Source organism: Lampris incognitus, chromosome 4, assembly GCF_029633865.1.
Source record: "Lampris incognitus isolate fLamInc1 chromosome 4, fLamInc1.hap2, whole genome shotgun sequence".
NCBI classification, from domain to species: domain Eukaryota; kingdom Metazoa; phylum Chordata; class Actinopteri; order Lampriformes; family Lampridae; genus Lampris; species Lampris incognitus.
The window spans coordinates 28,548,786-28,564,109 of NC_079214.1; the positions used below are offsets into that span (position 1 = coordinate 28,548,786).

At 39.9% G+C, this 15,324-nt stretch overlaps 1 protein-coding gene across 1 annotated transcript in view; it reads right to left on the reverse strand.

Moving 5' to 3' along the window:
• The window catches only part of phf10 (PHD finger protein 10), a 34,802-nt gene extending 19,680 nt beyond the window's left edge, over positions 1-15,122 (reverse strand). Inside the window, exons 1-9 of the mRNA XM_056278982.1 lie at positions 15,051-15,122; positions 13,515-13,624; positions 12,300-12,430; positions 11,601-11,684; positions 11,264-11,388; positions 10,681-10,830; positions 10,010-10,119; positions 6,558-6,705; positions 3,235-3,396 (exon numbers count right to left, since the gene is read on the reverse strand). Of these exons, the coding sequence (XP_056134957.1) occupies positions 3,235-3,396; positions 6,558-6,705; positions 10,010-10,119; positions 10,681-10,830; positions 11,264-11,388; positions 11,601-11,684; positions 12,300-12,430; positions 13,515-13,624; positions 15,051-15,122 (1,092 nt within the window). The remainder of the gene's footprint in view (positions 1-3,234; positions 3,397-6,557; positions 6,706-10,009; positions 10,120-10,680; positions 10,831-11,263; positions 11,389-11,600; positions 11,685-12,299; positions 12,431-13,514; positions 13,625-15,050) is intronic.
• Positions 15,123-15,324: the final 202 nt, after the last annotated feature.

Consider the following 15,324-nt stretch of genomic DNA (forward strand, 5'->3'; position numbering starts at 1 on the left):
CAAGCAATTCATGGGGTTGGGTGTAAGGAAAAGGGGTCCTATTGCATTCTGTGAAATATATTTTCTTTTGATCATTAACTTTGGCAATGCAATAAACATTTATTACGAGATGAACTTTTAGAAGTTTTTGAATAATTCAGTTAAAATGTAAACCCATTTCCTGTACCATTTGCCCTCACATTATGTGATGACCTTTTGGCATTCAGCATTAGGAATGCCATCTAGGGTGCATAATGATAAATCCAGACCTCAAACCAAACCACATAATCTAGATAATCAAGAACCAAAACCAAAGATAATTTACTTATACATTCTTCTTAACCTGTCATGATGCTCATAATGATGACTAAAAGTCTATATTTGGCTGTGTCTGGTGCAAAGATTATAAAGTTGTAAGATTATAAAGAACACGTAACTTGCTGCACTCCCAAATAACCAGATGATCTTTGTGTATCAACTGAAATTGAACTGTCCCAACCATTTGACAAATGATGGTAACATTCACCCTCAAAACCAACATGTACAACATGAGATACAAATCACCACCCCCAAAAATCAAAATAAAACAATTTGGGACTCAAACCAGCATCAAATAATTTCAGTCATACTGACAAAAATGGGAGGGGAAAGAAGGTTTATAACAGCTTGTTAAAATAATTACCTATTTCTTTCCAAACTGACAGTAAAATTGTTCATTTAAGTTGTTCTATGCCCCGACATACAAATAAATGATTTAGGCCTCAGAATGTTTTATCTACAGATATGCTACAGATAGGCTATGGGCACTATACTTTGGCAAGTTTACTTTGGCAGATACAATAGGGGCTTTAAAAATCCACACCAATCATACCTGCCACACCTTGTTACTTTTCCAAAAATAGAGTACAGTTGTTGAATATAGGCTTGTTTGAAGATCACAATCCCTATAGGTCCATTGGTGTTAAGTGCTAAATGTGCTGTTAGTTTATTACTACCCAATTCTGGTGAGTGTGACTCCCAAAGTAAACCTTGGTTCCAAGGTTAACACTGTATCGGCCTAGTGCCCGACATCAGATTAGTGTTGGTGTCTTAAGATATAGGATATGCTGGTCACATATTTGCCCTGCTCTGTAGAGAACAGACTCTGAGGGGAAGCAAAACTTTTAAAAAAATTTAGTCAGAGAATCTTTCAAACACATACTGGAAGAGAATACTGTCCACACCACAAAGCTGAGCTGAACTCAACCGGACTTACCTGGCTCCATGATGTGCCATTTTATATCATTATATGATACTAATACGGAAATGCTAGGGTGACATTTTAAGTATTGGAGAATATAATTATTTGTTTCAGCTGAGACAGTGGTTAAGAACAAACAAACAAAAAACAAAGTCCTATTAAACGCAAATCATAATGGATAGCACAACATACCAAAAATAATGTTGGCCATTTTTCTTCCTTACAATTTACCTGCATTTGCTCAAAAAATCTGCTGGTGATACAACTGGATTTTAACAAAGCAATTACAAGAGCTATGTTGAGAAAAGTTGATGGTAATGAAAAAAGTAATGATAAGAAAACGAGAAGCCATCCGCACACTTCTGTCAAATGCAAAATGATTAAATGGAAAAGCTACTAAGCTTTCAGTCAATATGTCTGTGAATGTTCTCATTCATCCAGGTCATGGTTATCCAAAGGAGTTGAATCAAGTGCAACTGGACTTGGTATATATCACTGGATTTCAGTCAATATACCTTCATCAGAGCACGTCTAACCAACCAAGCTTGTTTGGTTGTGTAGACATGTGCTGATGAAGGTCTATATAATTGACCAAAGGCTTAGTAGCTTTTCTACTAAAAAATTTTGCATTTGACAGAAGTGTGTGGGTGGCTTTTCATTTTGTTACTATCGCATTTTTCATTTCCAGTACCTTAATTTTTTGGGTGTGTGGTTACTGGACATGTGTGAGCTTGTTCTAGCTCAGTTCACCTTAGTTAAATTCAACTCAGCTGAGCGCCAGTGGGATTATGGTCATCATGCCCTAATCTCTCCTATTTAGCAGATAGAAACCAATAAAGGTTCATATCAAACAGATATTTGATAATGATAAACAGAATAACAGTGCATTACTGGTGTAAAAACAGCGTAAATTATGCTTACACCACACCAACATACAGTCAAAAGATCAAAATTAGGTGCATTCTACACTTAGACTAACTTAAAATGTTAAAACTCTCTAGTGTTAAAGGTGCTATATACGAAATTCAGCACCAGCATCTCAGACAAAAACAAAACAAACTGCCCCCCTCCCTTCATGTTCCTCCCCCCTCACATTCTTGGCTATTGTTTCATTGGTTGAAATATTGAGTTATTTTATTAACACTAGTAACGTTTCCATCTTGGTAAGGAGCTACTTCTTCTGTCTGCCGAGTAACCTAAATCCATGTAATGTAATTAGCTTGCTGGCTATCCTGCCACCGCTAGCTACCTCATAGACACTAACATGCACACGCGGGCGAACCGGCTTCCAAAACAAATAACAGAGAAGCTCAGATTACAACACACACTGAGGGAGTGTGACTTCATTCTCTGCTCAGGAAGCCATCACTCCGCCATCTCTTTACATAGCAAATAGTTGTTTGCTGTTATATTAATGTTCTAAATATCATATATAGCACCTTTAATAACTACTGCTTTCAAAGTTACCATAAGAGGGATATAGCTTATAATTTCTGTATTACAGTAACATAAAAAAGATAATCAAACTAGCAGCCAAAATATCCACTTACTTGCCTTGTAATTTATTCTGACAAGTGAGGGTAGACAAGAGGTATATTAGACACACAGAAGAAAAGTTAAAAATTTAGAACTTCAAACTTGTCTTCAGGGAAAACAGAAAAAAGTGAAGAAGTGCACTGACGAAGAGAGAAAAGATGAATTGTTCCTTTCAAATGCTGTTATTGCTCACAGTCTGATATGAAAAAAAAACAGTTTGAAAACATGGAAATAATACCTGGAGAAAGGAACCATGGTGTGTGTTTGTATATTTGTGTGAATGTGGATGTATAAGTAGACCAAGTTCTTCCAGCTGAAAAAGTTGTTGAACTGTAGAAACTGGTGTACGCAGTGAAGAAAGCTAAAGTAGGGGTAGGGGGATGGAGGGAAGGGGGTAATAGGAATAGAGAGAGGAATAATGGGGGTAACAAAGTGCTGTTGTTGTAGGACAGAAGAGTTCAGGTGCTTTTGTCCTCTACCTTGTACCCTGGGGTGGCTGCTGCTTTGTGAGGGGGGGGGTGGCGCTGGGTACTGTCCTTGCCTGGTGTGCTTGTCCGGTCCTTGGTCTTAGACTTTTGGCCTTGCCCTCCTCCTCCTCCTTCTTGGCTCTCAACATCCGATACATTGCCTGAAGAACTGTCCTGAAGAGAGAAGGAAAGTAAAGGAGGAAAAAAATAATGAGAAAAAGAGTTAGGTTAAACCAAGGTCTTTCCAAAGTTGAGTCAGAACTCCATGTACAATAAAAATCAGGTAAGCCGATGACATCATCAAAAATATTTCCATCCTAATGTTGGAAGTGGCAATTAAAGTGGACCTGGTCAATCCCCTCTTAATTGCTCTTGTGTATCGTCCAGCTAAAAAACATAAAGACGTTATCACTCAATTTGTGGACTTCCTTTCAAACACTGTGCCCAACTTTGATCGAGTTCTGATTCTTGGTGATTATAATATTCATGTTTGCTGTCCAGCTAAGCCTCTCATAAATGATTTTATATATCTGATTGAGTCTTTTCATCTTGCTCTGGTCCCACTCACAAACTAGGCCATATACTCGATCTAGTCTTATCATTTGGTTTCCGATCTGCAATGTGGATATAATTGATGCTTCTCTGTCAGATCATAGTGCTGTAATATTTGATGCATCTCTTCCTTTCTCTACTACTAAATCTCATCTCGCTATACGCTGCTCTCACTACATTAACTCTTTGATCACTGATAAGTTCTCTGAGGCTCTCATAGCTGCTCCCAATACCTGCACTACTGAGGCTTCGCCTCCCCATCTCAGTACTGAGGAACTCACTTTGTTATTCAATACCAATTGTTTTCTATTCTGAATACTGTTGCTCCCGTTAAATTGAAAAAACCTAAGCCTAAATGCCTGCCCTGGCTTAATGACACCACCAGAGCCCTGAGGAGGGAGTGCAGAATATCTGAACGAAAGTGGCACAGTAATAAGCTTAAAAATGTCCTTTGAAATTTTGATTAAAAAAAAAAAAGTCTTCATAAATATCAATAAACAGTTAAGGCTGTGAGAGCAAAATTTCTTTTCTGACCTAATTTTCAACAACTCTCATAATCACAAGATTTTATTCAGTACCATAAATTCTGTCATCTCCCCCACCCCCAGTACCAGCTTAGATGCTTCCCCCTGCTAAGTGCAAAGAATTTGTAAACATTTTCATTTTCAAAGTTGGCGATATTAGAATGAACATTCCCCCACACCCACCCATGACCTAGCTGTCTCACTGGTCAGTTCTTCTAAATTGGACTGCTTCCAACTTATCATGCTACCCAGCCTTACAAAGATTTTTCTATTATGAAACCTATAACCTGCCCCCATTGACATTGTCCCTACTGCCTTCCTGAAGGATGTCTTTGACATAGCCGGGCCCAGCATCCCCTCCATTATCAACAGCTCCCTGGCAACTGGTACTGTTCCAACCTGTTTCAAGCATGCAGTGGTCCAGCCCCTTCTGAAAAAGCCCAACTTAAACCCTACCATACCTAGTAACTACAGACCTATTTCTAAACTTCCATTCCTGTCAAAGGTTCTCAAAAAGGTTATGCTCAGTCAATTGCTGCCCTACGTACACCAAAACAACAACTTGGAAAGATTTCAGTCAGGTTTTAAGGCTTACCATAGCAGAGTCTGACTTGCTGAAAGTGTACAAATGACCTGCTCCTCTCTACCAACTCCAGTGATTGTGCCATTCCAATTCTTCTTGCCCTCAGCACAGCATTTGATACTGTGGATCACAAAATTTTAACAGAACGTCTCTAATATGGGGTTGGTGTTGATGGCCCTGCCTTGAAATGGTTCACATCCTACCTCAAAAGTAGAACCTTCTCCATTAATATAAGCAATTTTTCCTCTACCTCAGCTAGGCTCTCCTGCGGGGCCCCACAAGGTTCTATCCAATATCCCATTCTTTTCTATACTTACATGCTTCCCCTCAGTCAAATTATTCAAAAATACATTTCCTTCCACTGTTATGCTGATGACACTCAGCTTTATCTCCCCCTGAAACCAAGCAACCAGTCCAATCTAGTCAGCCTTTTTGACCTGCCTTGAGGACAAAGTGCTGATGGCACAAAACTTTAGAAAGCTGAATGAAGGCAAATCTGAAGTTGTCCTATTTGTCCCCCGACTCTGTTAAAGTGTTTACCAACAGTCTTGACGACCTGTCCACCCTTGTCAAACATCATATCAAAAACCTTGGTGTGATATTTGATTCCACCTTCAAGTTTGACAAGCAACTTAATGCATCAGTGACATGCAGTTTTTACAAACTTCGTACTATTGCCAAAATCAAGCTGTTTCTCTTTAAATATCTTGAAAAAGTCATCCACACTTTGATATTCTCCCGCTTGGACTACTACAACTCCATGTATATTCAAATTAGTCAGTCGTCCCTGTCCCACCTGCAACTGTTCCAGAACGCTGCAGCCAGGCTCCTGACAGGTACCTGGAAGAGACCATATTAACCCTATACTGGCCTCTCTCCACTGGCTGCCTGTGCAGTTCAGAATTGATTTCAAGTTTCTCCTTTTTGTTTATAAAACCCTAAATGGGACGGCCCCCTCCTATATCGCACACCTTTTAACCCTCTATTCCACCTCCAGGTCCCTCAGGTTAGCTGACTTGGAACTCCTGGCTGACCTGCGTTCTAAACTTAAGTTCAGAAGTGACCGCGCCTTTGCAGAGCATTCCTCTCCCTAGAAGATCTGCTCCCTTTTATTCTCTAGCATTTGAATCCTCCTGATGTGGCTGATTTCTGGCTTGTACCTATGTCCATGTGTTTGTCCATGCCGACAAGCTATGCGCCTCGTTGTCTATGTCAGTGTTTCTTGTATTTGTATTTCAGCTACCTGCTCTGGTCTGTACAACACTGGTCAACGTAGGTTGTTTTTAAAATATGTTCTATAAATAAATTTTACTTGACTTCATCACATTATCTCCTTCCTGGCATTTCAAATTTCCTACTTCAAGTGAGCAATGAAATTTTTTTTTTGCAATATTAAGGATTTTTTTAATTTTATTTCAATATTGGCATTTCCACCAAATTTCAATATTTCCTTGATGGAAAGAGAAACTGTCGAGTTTCTTTTTTCATAGTCCATTCACATACCATGAGAGGGGTCTGGCACAAGCTATTTCTCAGGATAAACTAATAATGTGAAAAAAAAAAACCCACTAATTTCCAGTAAAGGATAGTTTTAGTTTTCAATTCTACCAAGTGTAGCATAATTGATTTATGATGACAAGAATACTACTGTGAGTGTGCAAAGCCAAATGTCTTACAGATGGGTTTTTGTTCTTTTTGTCTTCCTTGCCATCCTCAGCATCATCTGAGTCAGGTTCGGAGTCCAGCGCAGGAAGCTCTGGATCCAGAGGAGGCTCAAACAGGGCCGTGTTCAATGGCAGGTAGCGAAGCTCATTGGGAGAGTACCTGTAGTAAGAAAGATTTTTACACAGCGTATCCCAAATACTAAGTATAATCAATTAAAAGTCAAAACAGATCTTTGTTAGATTGTGAAAAACGAAAATTCCTGCTAACAAGATTTCTGTGATTGACTACATTTATCCTCAGTTCATCTTTCAAGTTTGTAAAATGCACAATATTCTCATAATTCACTGGTATTATTTGCTGTCTCGTTATCTTTTTGTCTCATAACTTACTGAGAACGTTATTCCAATTGCAGTCGCAAAACTTGTAGATTGTTTGCTACATGGCTGACCAGAGCAAGTACTAATAAACAACATTCTAAAGTGTGTCTAAGCTCCACTAAAGAAAACAGCAATTGTTGCCATATGACAATTTCATGCAGGGGAGGAAGTACCTCCAACCAGCAAAGCATTTACTGCAGCACAGTTTAAACCTGAAAGAATGCACTATTTGATGTCTCTCCCAGTCCCTGTCATCATAATGAACCAAATTCAGCTAGCACTAAAACCATTAGCACCTCACACACAGGTACAACAAACAAACAAACCACGGACATTCAACTTTTACATGGCAAGATACACAAGGGGAATGACATCTTTAGTCTATATTTCCACTGAACAGGCGTTCACGAAGCATGATCCTTCCCCAGTTTATCGCCATAGCTTCTGAAAGGAACCTCCAATGACCATTGTAATAAAGGCAAAGATGAGCATTAAGAAATGAATGACTGGTGACAAGTTTTATCATGAAATTTTATATTCCCTCTCAACGTTTTTTCTCTTCGAGTCTCTTTAATTCAGATGGGGAAAACACATTTGATATCCAGCAATCTACAGGACATTTATACCCTGCTAATATTATATAAAATTTGACTGTACATTAAGCTAGTATATCTTGATAGTAAAATTTGATTAGAATTCAAAACAATTACATTATCTAAGTGGGGTAATTTGAGTGTAATATTGCAGGGAGATGACCATAGTCGGTGCTAATCATTCAAAAATGATTTGTTTGATCGGGCGGCACGGTGGCCCAGTGGTTAGCAGAAGGTCCTAGGTTCGAACCCGGGGCTGTCCAACCTTGGGGGTCATCCCAAGTCGTCCTCTGTGTGGAGTTTGCATGTTCTCCCCATGTCGGCAGTGGTATTTCTCCGGGTGCTCCGGTTTCTCCCACCATCAAAAAGACATGCAAGTAAGGGTTAATACTCCTGTCTGTGCCCCTGACCGAGGCATGGCAAGACGAACTGGAGTTGGTTCCCGAGCACTGCACGGCGGCTGCCCACTGCTCCTAGCTACACAGCTAGGATGGGTTAAATGCAGAGGAAGAATTTCCCCATGGGGATTAATAAAGTAGTAAAGAAACACAATAATAATAATAATCCCTAGATACTATTGTGATTCTTATGATAAGAAGATTAAGAATCAGGATTTGATAAGAGCTGGGTTTGATAAGCAGAATCAGAATTAATAAAATCAAAACAATGCTACTAACCCTGAATCAAAACAACCCTATTAGGTTTGTTTTTAATTATAGTATGTTTAATTACTACTTGAATTATATGGTATGCAGTACATATTCAATGAGCATGTAGTAGGCAATATGCTAATAAGCAATTTCAAACAAATCCGCGGTGCTTATTAGAAACAGTGGACTTGACAATGCCAAGGTTTTTATTCAAAAAGCACATTAAATCTTTGTTTGGTCTCCCCTGGCATTGAATCCTGACCCTGCCCTGTTGGAGTGGACTTCTAAGGGCCTATCAGATCTTCCAGACCTATTGGTCTCCTACTCTTTAAAGTCGTTTGAGCAAACTAGGACTAACTAACATTCCCCATAAAGATTTGTTTTAAATTTCTCCAAATTCGTCAATATACGGAGTCTCTTTTAAGAAAAAAATGGGATCCGCTTGAACCTCTCAAAATTGGAAAATACTGGGTGTCGCGGTGGTCTATTCCATTGCCTACCAACACTGGGATCGCCTGTTCAAATCCCCATGTTACCTCCGGCTTGTTCAGGTGTATGGGTATGTGTCCGTGTCCGTGTCCTGGTCACTGCATTAGCGCCTCCTCTGGTCGGTCGGTCGGGGCGACTGTTCAGGGGGGGAAGGGGAACTGGGGGGAATAGGGTTATCTTCCTACACGCTACGTCCCCCTGGTGGAACTCCTCACCGTCAGGTGAAAAGAAGAGGCTGCAACTCCACATGTATTGGAGGAGGCATGTGGTAGTCTACAGCCCTCCCCGGATCAGCAGAGGGGGTGGAGCAGAGATTGGGATGGCTCAGAAGAGTGTGGTAATTGGCCAGATACAATTGGGGGAAAAAAAGGGGGGTGGGGGAATCAAAACTGGAAAATACTACAGTCTTGGCCAAATCTCTCAAAGGCATGATTTCAGAGATTAATGCTCTACTACTGTACTGATTCTTCAGCTTATGATTCTCTGAAGATGGGGTAACACTGGGGGTAACATTTAGTTCCGCAGATTGGATCAAGACTTGCAATGGGATCCCGAAATGTACTTCAATTTCTATTCATGAGCAAAACTTTGAATTTTTCCATCGGACTTATTTCACATCTATTTGACTCCAGAAAATGTTCCCCAACAGCTCAGACCTCTGCTATAAATGTAAAACACACAAACGTACTTTTATCCATCTGTTCTTGTCTTGTAATCGCATTCAGACATTTTGGAAGGAAGTCCATTCTGTGATCCAGGAGATTGCTGGTAAACAATTTACAATGACTTCTTTTTATTTGTAGAACCACACATCAGACAATCTCTTTGATACAGACATCAAATCTCTGCTAATAATTATTTTATTTTTGGCTAAAAAATGTATCTTGCAGCAGTGGTCCACACAGAAGGTCCCTACAGTCAGTATGTGGATATCGGCCCTTCTCCCTCTGGAGAAATTGACTCATGATTTCAACCATGAATCAGACAAAGTCTGGAGACTCTGGAGGCCTTTGCACTCTTTCCTGCAGATACTTTGACCCACTTGTCTGTCCCTGGAGGGCAGTGGCTAATTACTCTGTTTGTGGTCTTTGCTTGCTTCCTGTCGTGTTCTTGTTAAGTCTATTCATACTTACTGTTGTGGGTATTTTTCATTTATTTTACTTTTTTTTCCTTTCAGTATAACTTTTACATATTGCAGCATCTGTTGTTGATTTTGGGGTGGGATTTTTCTGTTTTATGCATTTTTCTGTTGCTGTTTGTGAAGTGTTTATGTGTTTGTTAAATTTGAAAATCAACTAAAAAAAAAAACACACACACATTAAATGTATTAGAATTATTGTTTGAGATAACACACCTCTTGTAGTAGTCCTGGAATTGTCCTGGTATGAGGGCAACTGGGTACGGTCCAGTTTTGGTCAGCTCCGGAGCAAGTACCTTGAAACGACCCTGGGGCACCTGGATGATCTACAACAATAAAAGCAAATGCACCACGAGAAAACGTAATATCTCTGTATGTGACTTTGATTCCTTGATAAGTGACTTGTAGAGGCTGAACTAAGTGAAAGAAAATGATCTATGCAGAGTACATACCCGATTTTGCATGCCCATTTTAATCCAAACCAGGCTGGTAGACAAAATCTAAATATTTCTCTTCTACTAATGTTGCCCTGTCGTGATGCAAGGGTAGCTATTGTACCTCTAACATATTTAGCTGTCCCTGCCATTAGTAGTCTGCAAAATGGTACGATAACTGCTGCGCTAACAAACATGAAAAAAGACACGTCACAATGCTGGCCAGGGAGCTGTTCTCCATAGGCACCCAAATGTGGACTTCATGCGTCTGTTGCTAGGGAGTCCTGATCAATGCCACATTTTGAAAAGCACCAAACTAAAGAAAGCTGGGCATCAAGTCTCAATCATACACTTCAATCTCATCAAAGATGCTCTGAGCGCTTAACAAAATGCTTAAAAAATTTCACTGTGTTGACTCATCTCATACAGTATAGCATCCCCACATGGACCTACGTGCGTCTGAAGATCAAAGTAAGCTCTCCTCTCTTCCATGCGCTCCCTGTTGAAGTTGCTGTTGAACTCTGCAGCCTTCTTGGCTGCCTTCTTAATGTACTCTGGAACCTTACTGGCCTCCACCTTCTGAGGGTTCTGTTGCTGCATTTGCTAGTAAGGTAAACAGACAAAGACTGAAGATGGAAAATATACACTTTTCTCCCAACTCACCACAACAAATGGAAATGCTAAAGCAGCTATCTACACAATGTTCCACAGGCCCTGTGAAAAGATTTCAAACGTCGGATTTCATCTTCTGCTACACTGGTATCAGTTCACCATAAATCCTATCAGCAAAAGAAATTATTTCTTGTAAAGTTTCAGAGTTTGTGAGAATAAATAGATGTGTTACTTGTGCATATGCGCACAATTGTGGAGGACATGGTTTATGTTTGCATCCATTTGAGTGCCTCTGTCTCTGATACTATTAAGGCTGGAAAATAACTAAAGAATGTGTACAGTGTGCATGTGAAAATTCTATAACTATCTCCTTCCCAAAGTAACAGCAGTGCAACACATGCTTCTTTTTTGTCTATTTACTTACAGAATATTCTTTAGCTATCCTCTGTCTCTCTCTCTCCTGCAGTATAACCGAGTACTCGGAATGTTTTGTGGGATACTCCTTTATCATTAAGTCTATCACCTCATCACTCCGCAGGGCTGTCAGACCTGGAAACAAACACAAACTCAAATCACACACAAACACTTCAAAGTAACATGAAGACTTCGAGACTCAAGAAATTTCCTCCACCAAGTTCATTCTACAAGGTGCCGGACCAGGCACTGAGGCTTTGAATACAGTGGAAGTGACTATGTGTCACGCAGCGTTGTTCTGTGCACTATGGTGTGAATGTGACAACAAAATTACAACTGCTTCCTACCCAGAGTGCATTGCGTCTCAGTGATGACGTTCTGTTCTCGCAGGTAGAGCTTCTCTTTGTGTGACAGGTCTCTCCTCTCCAAGTCTTCACAGAGATGGAGAAAAAATATTGGTATTACACAGTGCCACAATAGCAAGGTCAACATGTCCTCAGTACAACAGGTTATCCTCTTTACGCCACAGCTTCTCCTTTTGCCACAAGTGTCACCACTTAATGAACAAAAAAATAAACGGACAAAAAACCAATAGATAATCTTCACTTTCAACATCAAGGCTACACAGTGACTGACATTGCAAAATATCCCTACTATGTCAAGAAAATCAAAAGAACCTTGAGAAACATAATTCTAAAACATAAACTTGATTTGGGCTCATCTTATTCCCAATTCATGCTGGTGGCAAACACAGACTGAGGTGTATATTTCATTAAAGGTTGTAAATAAATACAGTCATTATGGGTATGCCAAGGATTTAATTTGTAAAACCAAAACTTGTACATTATAAGCTATATCATACAACATGAAAATTTAACATCAATATGTCCACTATGGTTAAAAGTGAAGTCAAGATCTGAAGTTCAATGCCATTTTTTAAAAGCATTAAACTTCACAACTCTCACCAATAGCAGGAGTCAAACTGAAACAGTATTCTTAAAACACTGTAAGGGAGAAATTATTTTAGCTTTTCACTCTAGTCTTACCAGGGTATTTCCTCTTAAAGGAGGTGACTCCCAGGTACTCGCTGACCTGTTCCTGTAACATATAGTACTCTCCTGTATCATCAGCTGGCCACTTGTACTCTGTCAGGTTCTCCGCTGGAAAATATGTGAGACTAGAGAGACAGGACCAAAAACTGAGAATCCTGTTCACATTTGCCCTATGCTAACTTTCTATTTTAAGAGAAAATACGACAAAAGCCTGAAGTGTTTTGCTTGCTAGGACACATGGACTGGAAGAAGAAAAGCAGGAAGCTGCAAGAGTTACTGGTGTGATTCAAAGTCAAATGAGCTAGAATTACAATATGTGGCGGCCCTTATGTGTACAGAAATGAAAATATAGATCCAGAAAATGATGTACTCGTCTTGGTGTGAGCATTCTGAAACATTTAATCCCTTAAAGCAGTAACACACTAGATGATTTAAAGGCTGATTATAATCCTATTTTGGCCATAGCAACTCATTTTCAGGACTGTGGAGAGCCTGCACTGGTCTGCAAAAAATGGAGCAGGTCACCATGGGCAGTTGGCACATGTTTTTTCATAGTGTGGGGGTTAAAGATTCAAATTACTTGCCTACTGATTGAGCCTTCGATCAGTTGGAGTGGTCACAAATTATTAAATCAAACAGGATTGATTTTTCACTGGAATCTGGACAAATCGGGGCTTGTTGGCAAGCATGTATGTGTCTCTATGTCTGCAGTCACAAGCAATGTGCTTGTCAAGGATTGCAATCATCTAAAGTCATTCGTTAAGTGTGTGATACAGTATTTTCCCCAGTCACCCATATCTTTAAAAAGTCTTCTTATTGGAGTATACTTTCTGTATACTCTATGGATTTTTATACATTTTAAATTTTATTTATTGGTGTTCTACTTTTTGTTCCAGTTTTGGAGTTTGCCAAAAAGCATTTCGCTGCTCATTGTACTTATACTTGGAAGTCTGTAACAAACAAACCTTTTGAGTCTTGAATCTTAATGTGTTCCCATTTTAGAGGTAACCAAGTAAGAAGAGAAAACACCTTTTAATAGTTAAATTCTATTATTTAAGTGCATTTGTCTTATAACACAATTAGGCTGGCTGGGGATTTGGCAAATTCTGGAATTCACCATCATTAAAGCTATCGCAAAGTTAATCATTCACAGGAGCACGATGTTCAAATTATTTTAACACTGGATGACAAGGCACGAAGCCAACCCACCCAGGCTCCTGGCTGGAAGTGTCACAGCTTCGAGAGCTGTCTCCAGAACCCATTCTCCTCCTCTTCGGAGGCTGGCTGCCATCATTGGACACCTCCTCTATTACATCCTCCTGTTGAAGTCAAATCAGTAACAGTAATAATAAATACAACAATATTAATCCCAAAGAGCATGTGTAAGAGTAAGAAATAGCATCAGAGTACAACTGACACAAAACAACCCCCCTTGCATCCTCTGGCAGAACACAGGAAAATGTTTTCTTATCTTCTACACAATCTTTTAAATTTTGAAACCCAATGCGTTGCACCTCCTCATTGATATAATCCTGCAGAAGTGTCTCTGGAATCAACATCCACCCAATATAAAACTAAAAGTTTGTACATAATTTTCAAAAACCACGAGAACATTTTGTCTCGCCTCAGAATATAGGTGCATTTGAGCAAGATCCTGGCTCATAGGCAATAAGCCTATAACTCTATCCTAGGCTCCTTGAACACCCTGTGTCAAAAACAGTGTACATAACTGACATACAACGGTGATATCAGCAATCTATTGAACAAATCAGATGCACAAATCAGCAAAGATAGTTATGAAACGCGACAGCAGAGATACCTCCTAAATGGTAACCTCTTGTGCAAGGCTGCAAAGTCGGACATAAAACTGAGGTTGTCAGCAGTTTAGATTGGAGTACCTTGACGTTCTTATTGAAATATCAGTTAAAAGAGCCGAGGGGCTTGGCCCGTGTCTTGTGGGTACCCACACATTTTAAGTACCAGTATGTTTTCCATAGCACTAGTAAATTAATTCTATGGCTGAAATAACTTAACATAGATGGATCTCCTACTCATACACGTTTGTCCATCCGTATAGCAAATATGTACAGGGCTATTTATAATGACATTTTTATAAAAACATAAAAATCAGCTGGAGTAGATGCAATCAAGTAATGAATGTGAAAGAGCAGAGTTACCATGTGGCTCGCAATCACTGACAACGGGGCATCGACAATGTGAACAGCAGGCAAAAATAGTTTACAGCCGCGTTGGCAAGGATAACTTTTGCTAATACCGTGCAACCAAGAAAATAAAAACATGAAACATCGGTAAACTCCTGAAAAGGCGCGAGTCGTTAAAAAAAAAGACAGCCACTGTATGAAAATCAAGCAATGTGCATCGGCATTGGCTGTCATGTTTAACTTGGCAGATTAGCCCAGGGAGAAGCTTTTATGGCATTTATTCTTTACGGTTTCTTGAATTTTATTTTGGGAAGCACAGCAAATTACCGTCTGTAAAACCTCGGTGGGGGTAAACAGCTAACTTTACAGGGCTAACCGTATAGCACATCACTTGGAAACAATGGAGTTAAGCTACCGTTAGCACGAGTTGTCATTCATTGAGCTAGCATAGCCGTTGGCTAGCCATCTCTCCGTTTGCTTAGCAAAACGAACATGTGTAGTCTCAAAAAAACAAGTAAATTATTGACCAATAACCAGATTCTGATGCAATTAATCGAGCTTCTGTTCAAAGTGGTTAACTAACCTTTATAGATTGCTCTCCCGGTGTTGCAGGATTGCTATCGCAGAGCGGTCTGACTGGGACTACAGTGGCCATATTTACTAACTACGACTTTACGCTGATCAGCTCTTGGGAATTTTGCTCCCATAAAGTCGCCTTGAAAGGCGCCGCTGTCGCCGAGACAGCAGGCTACGCTCCGCCCCCTTGTTCATGCCGTGTAGTAGCCTCCAACAGAGGTGGACAGAGGAACGCTGTCATTTCACCTCATGTATCCATCCAACAGAGGAACAGTCATTTC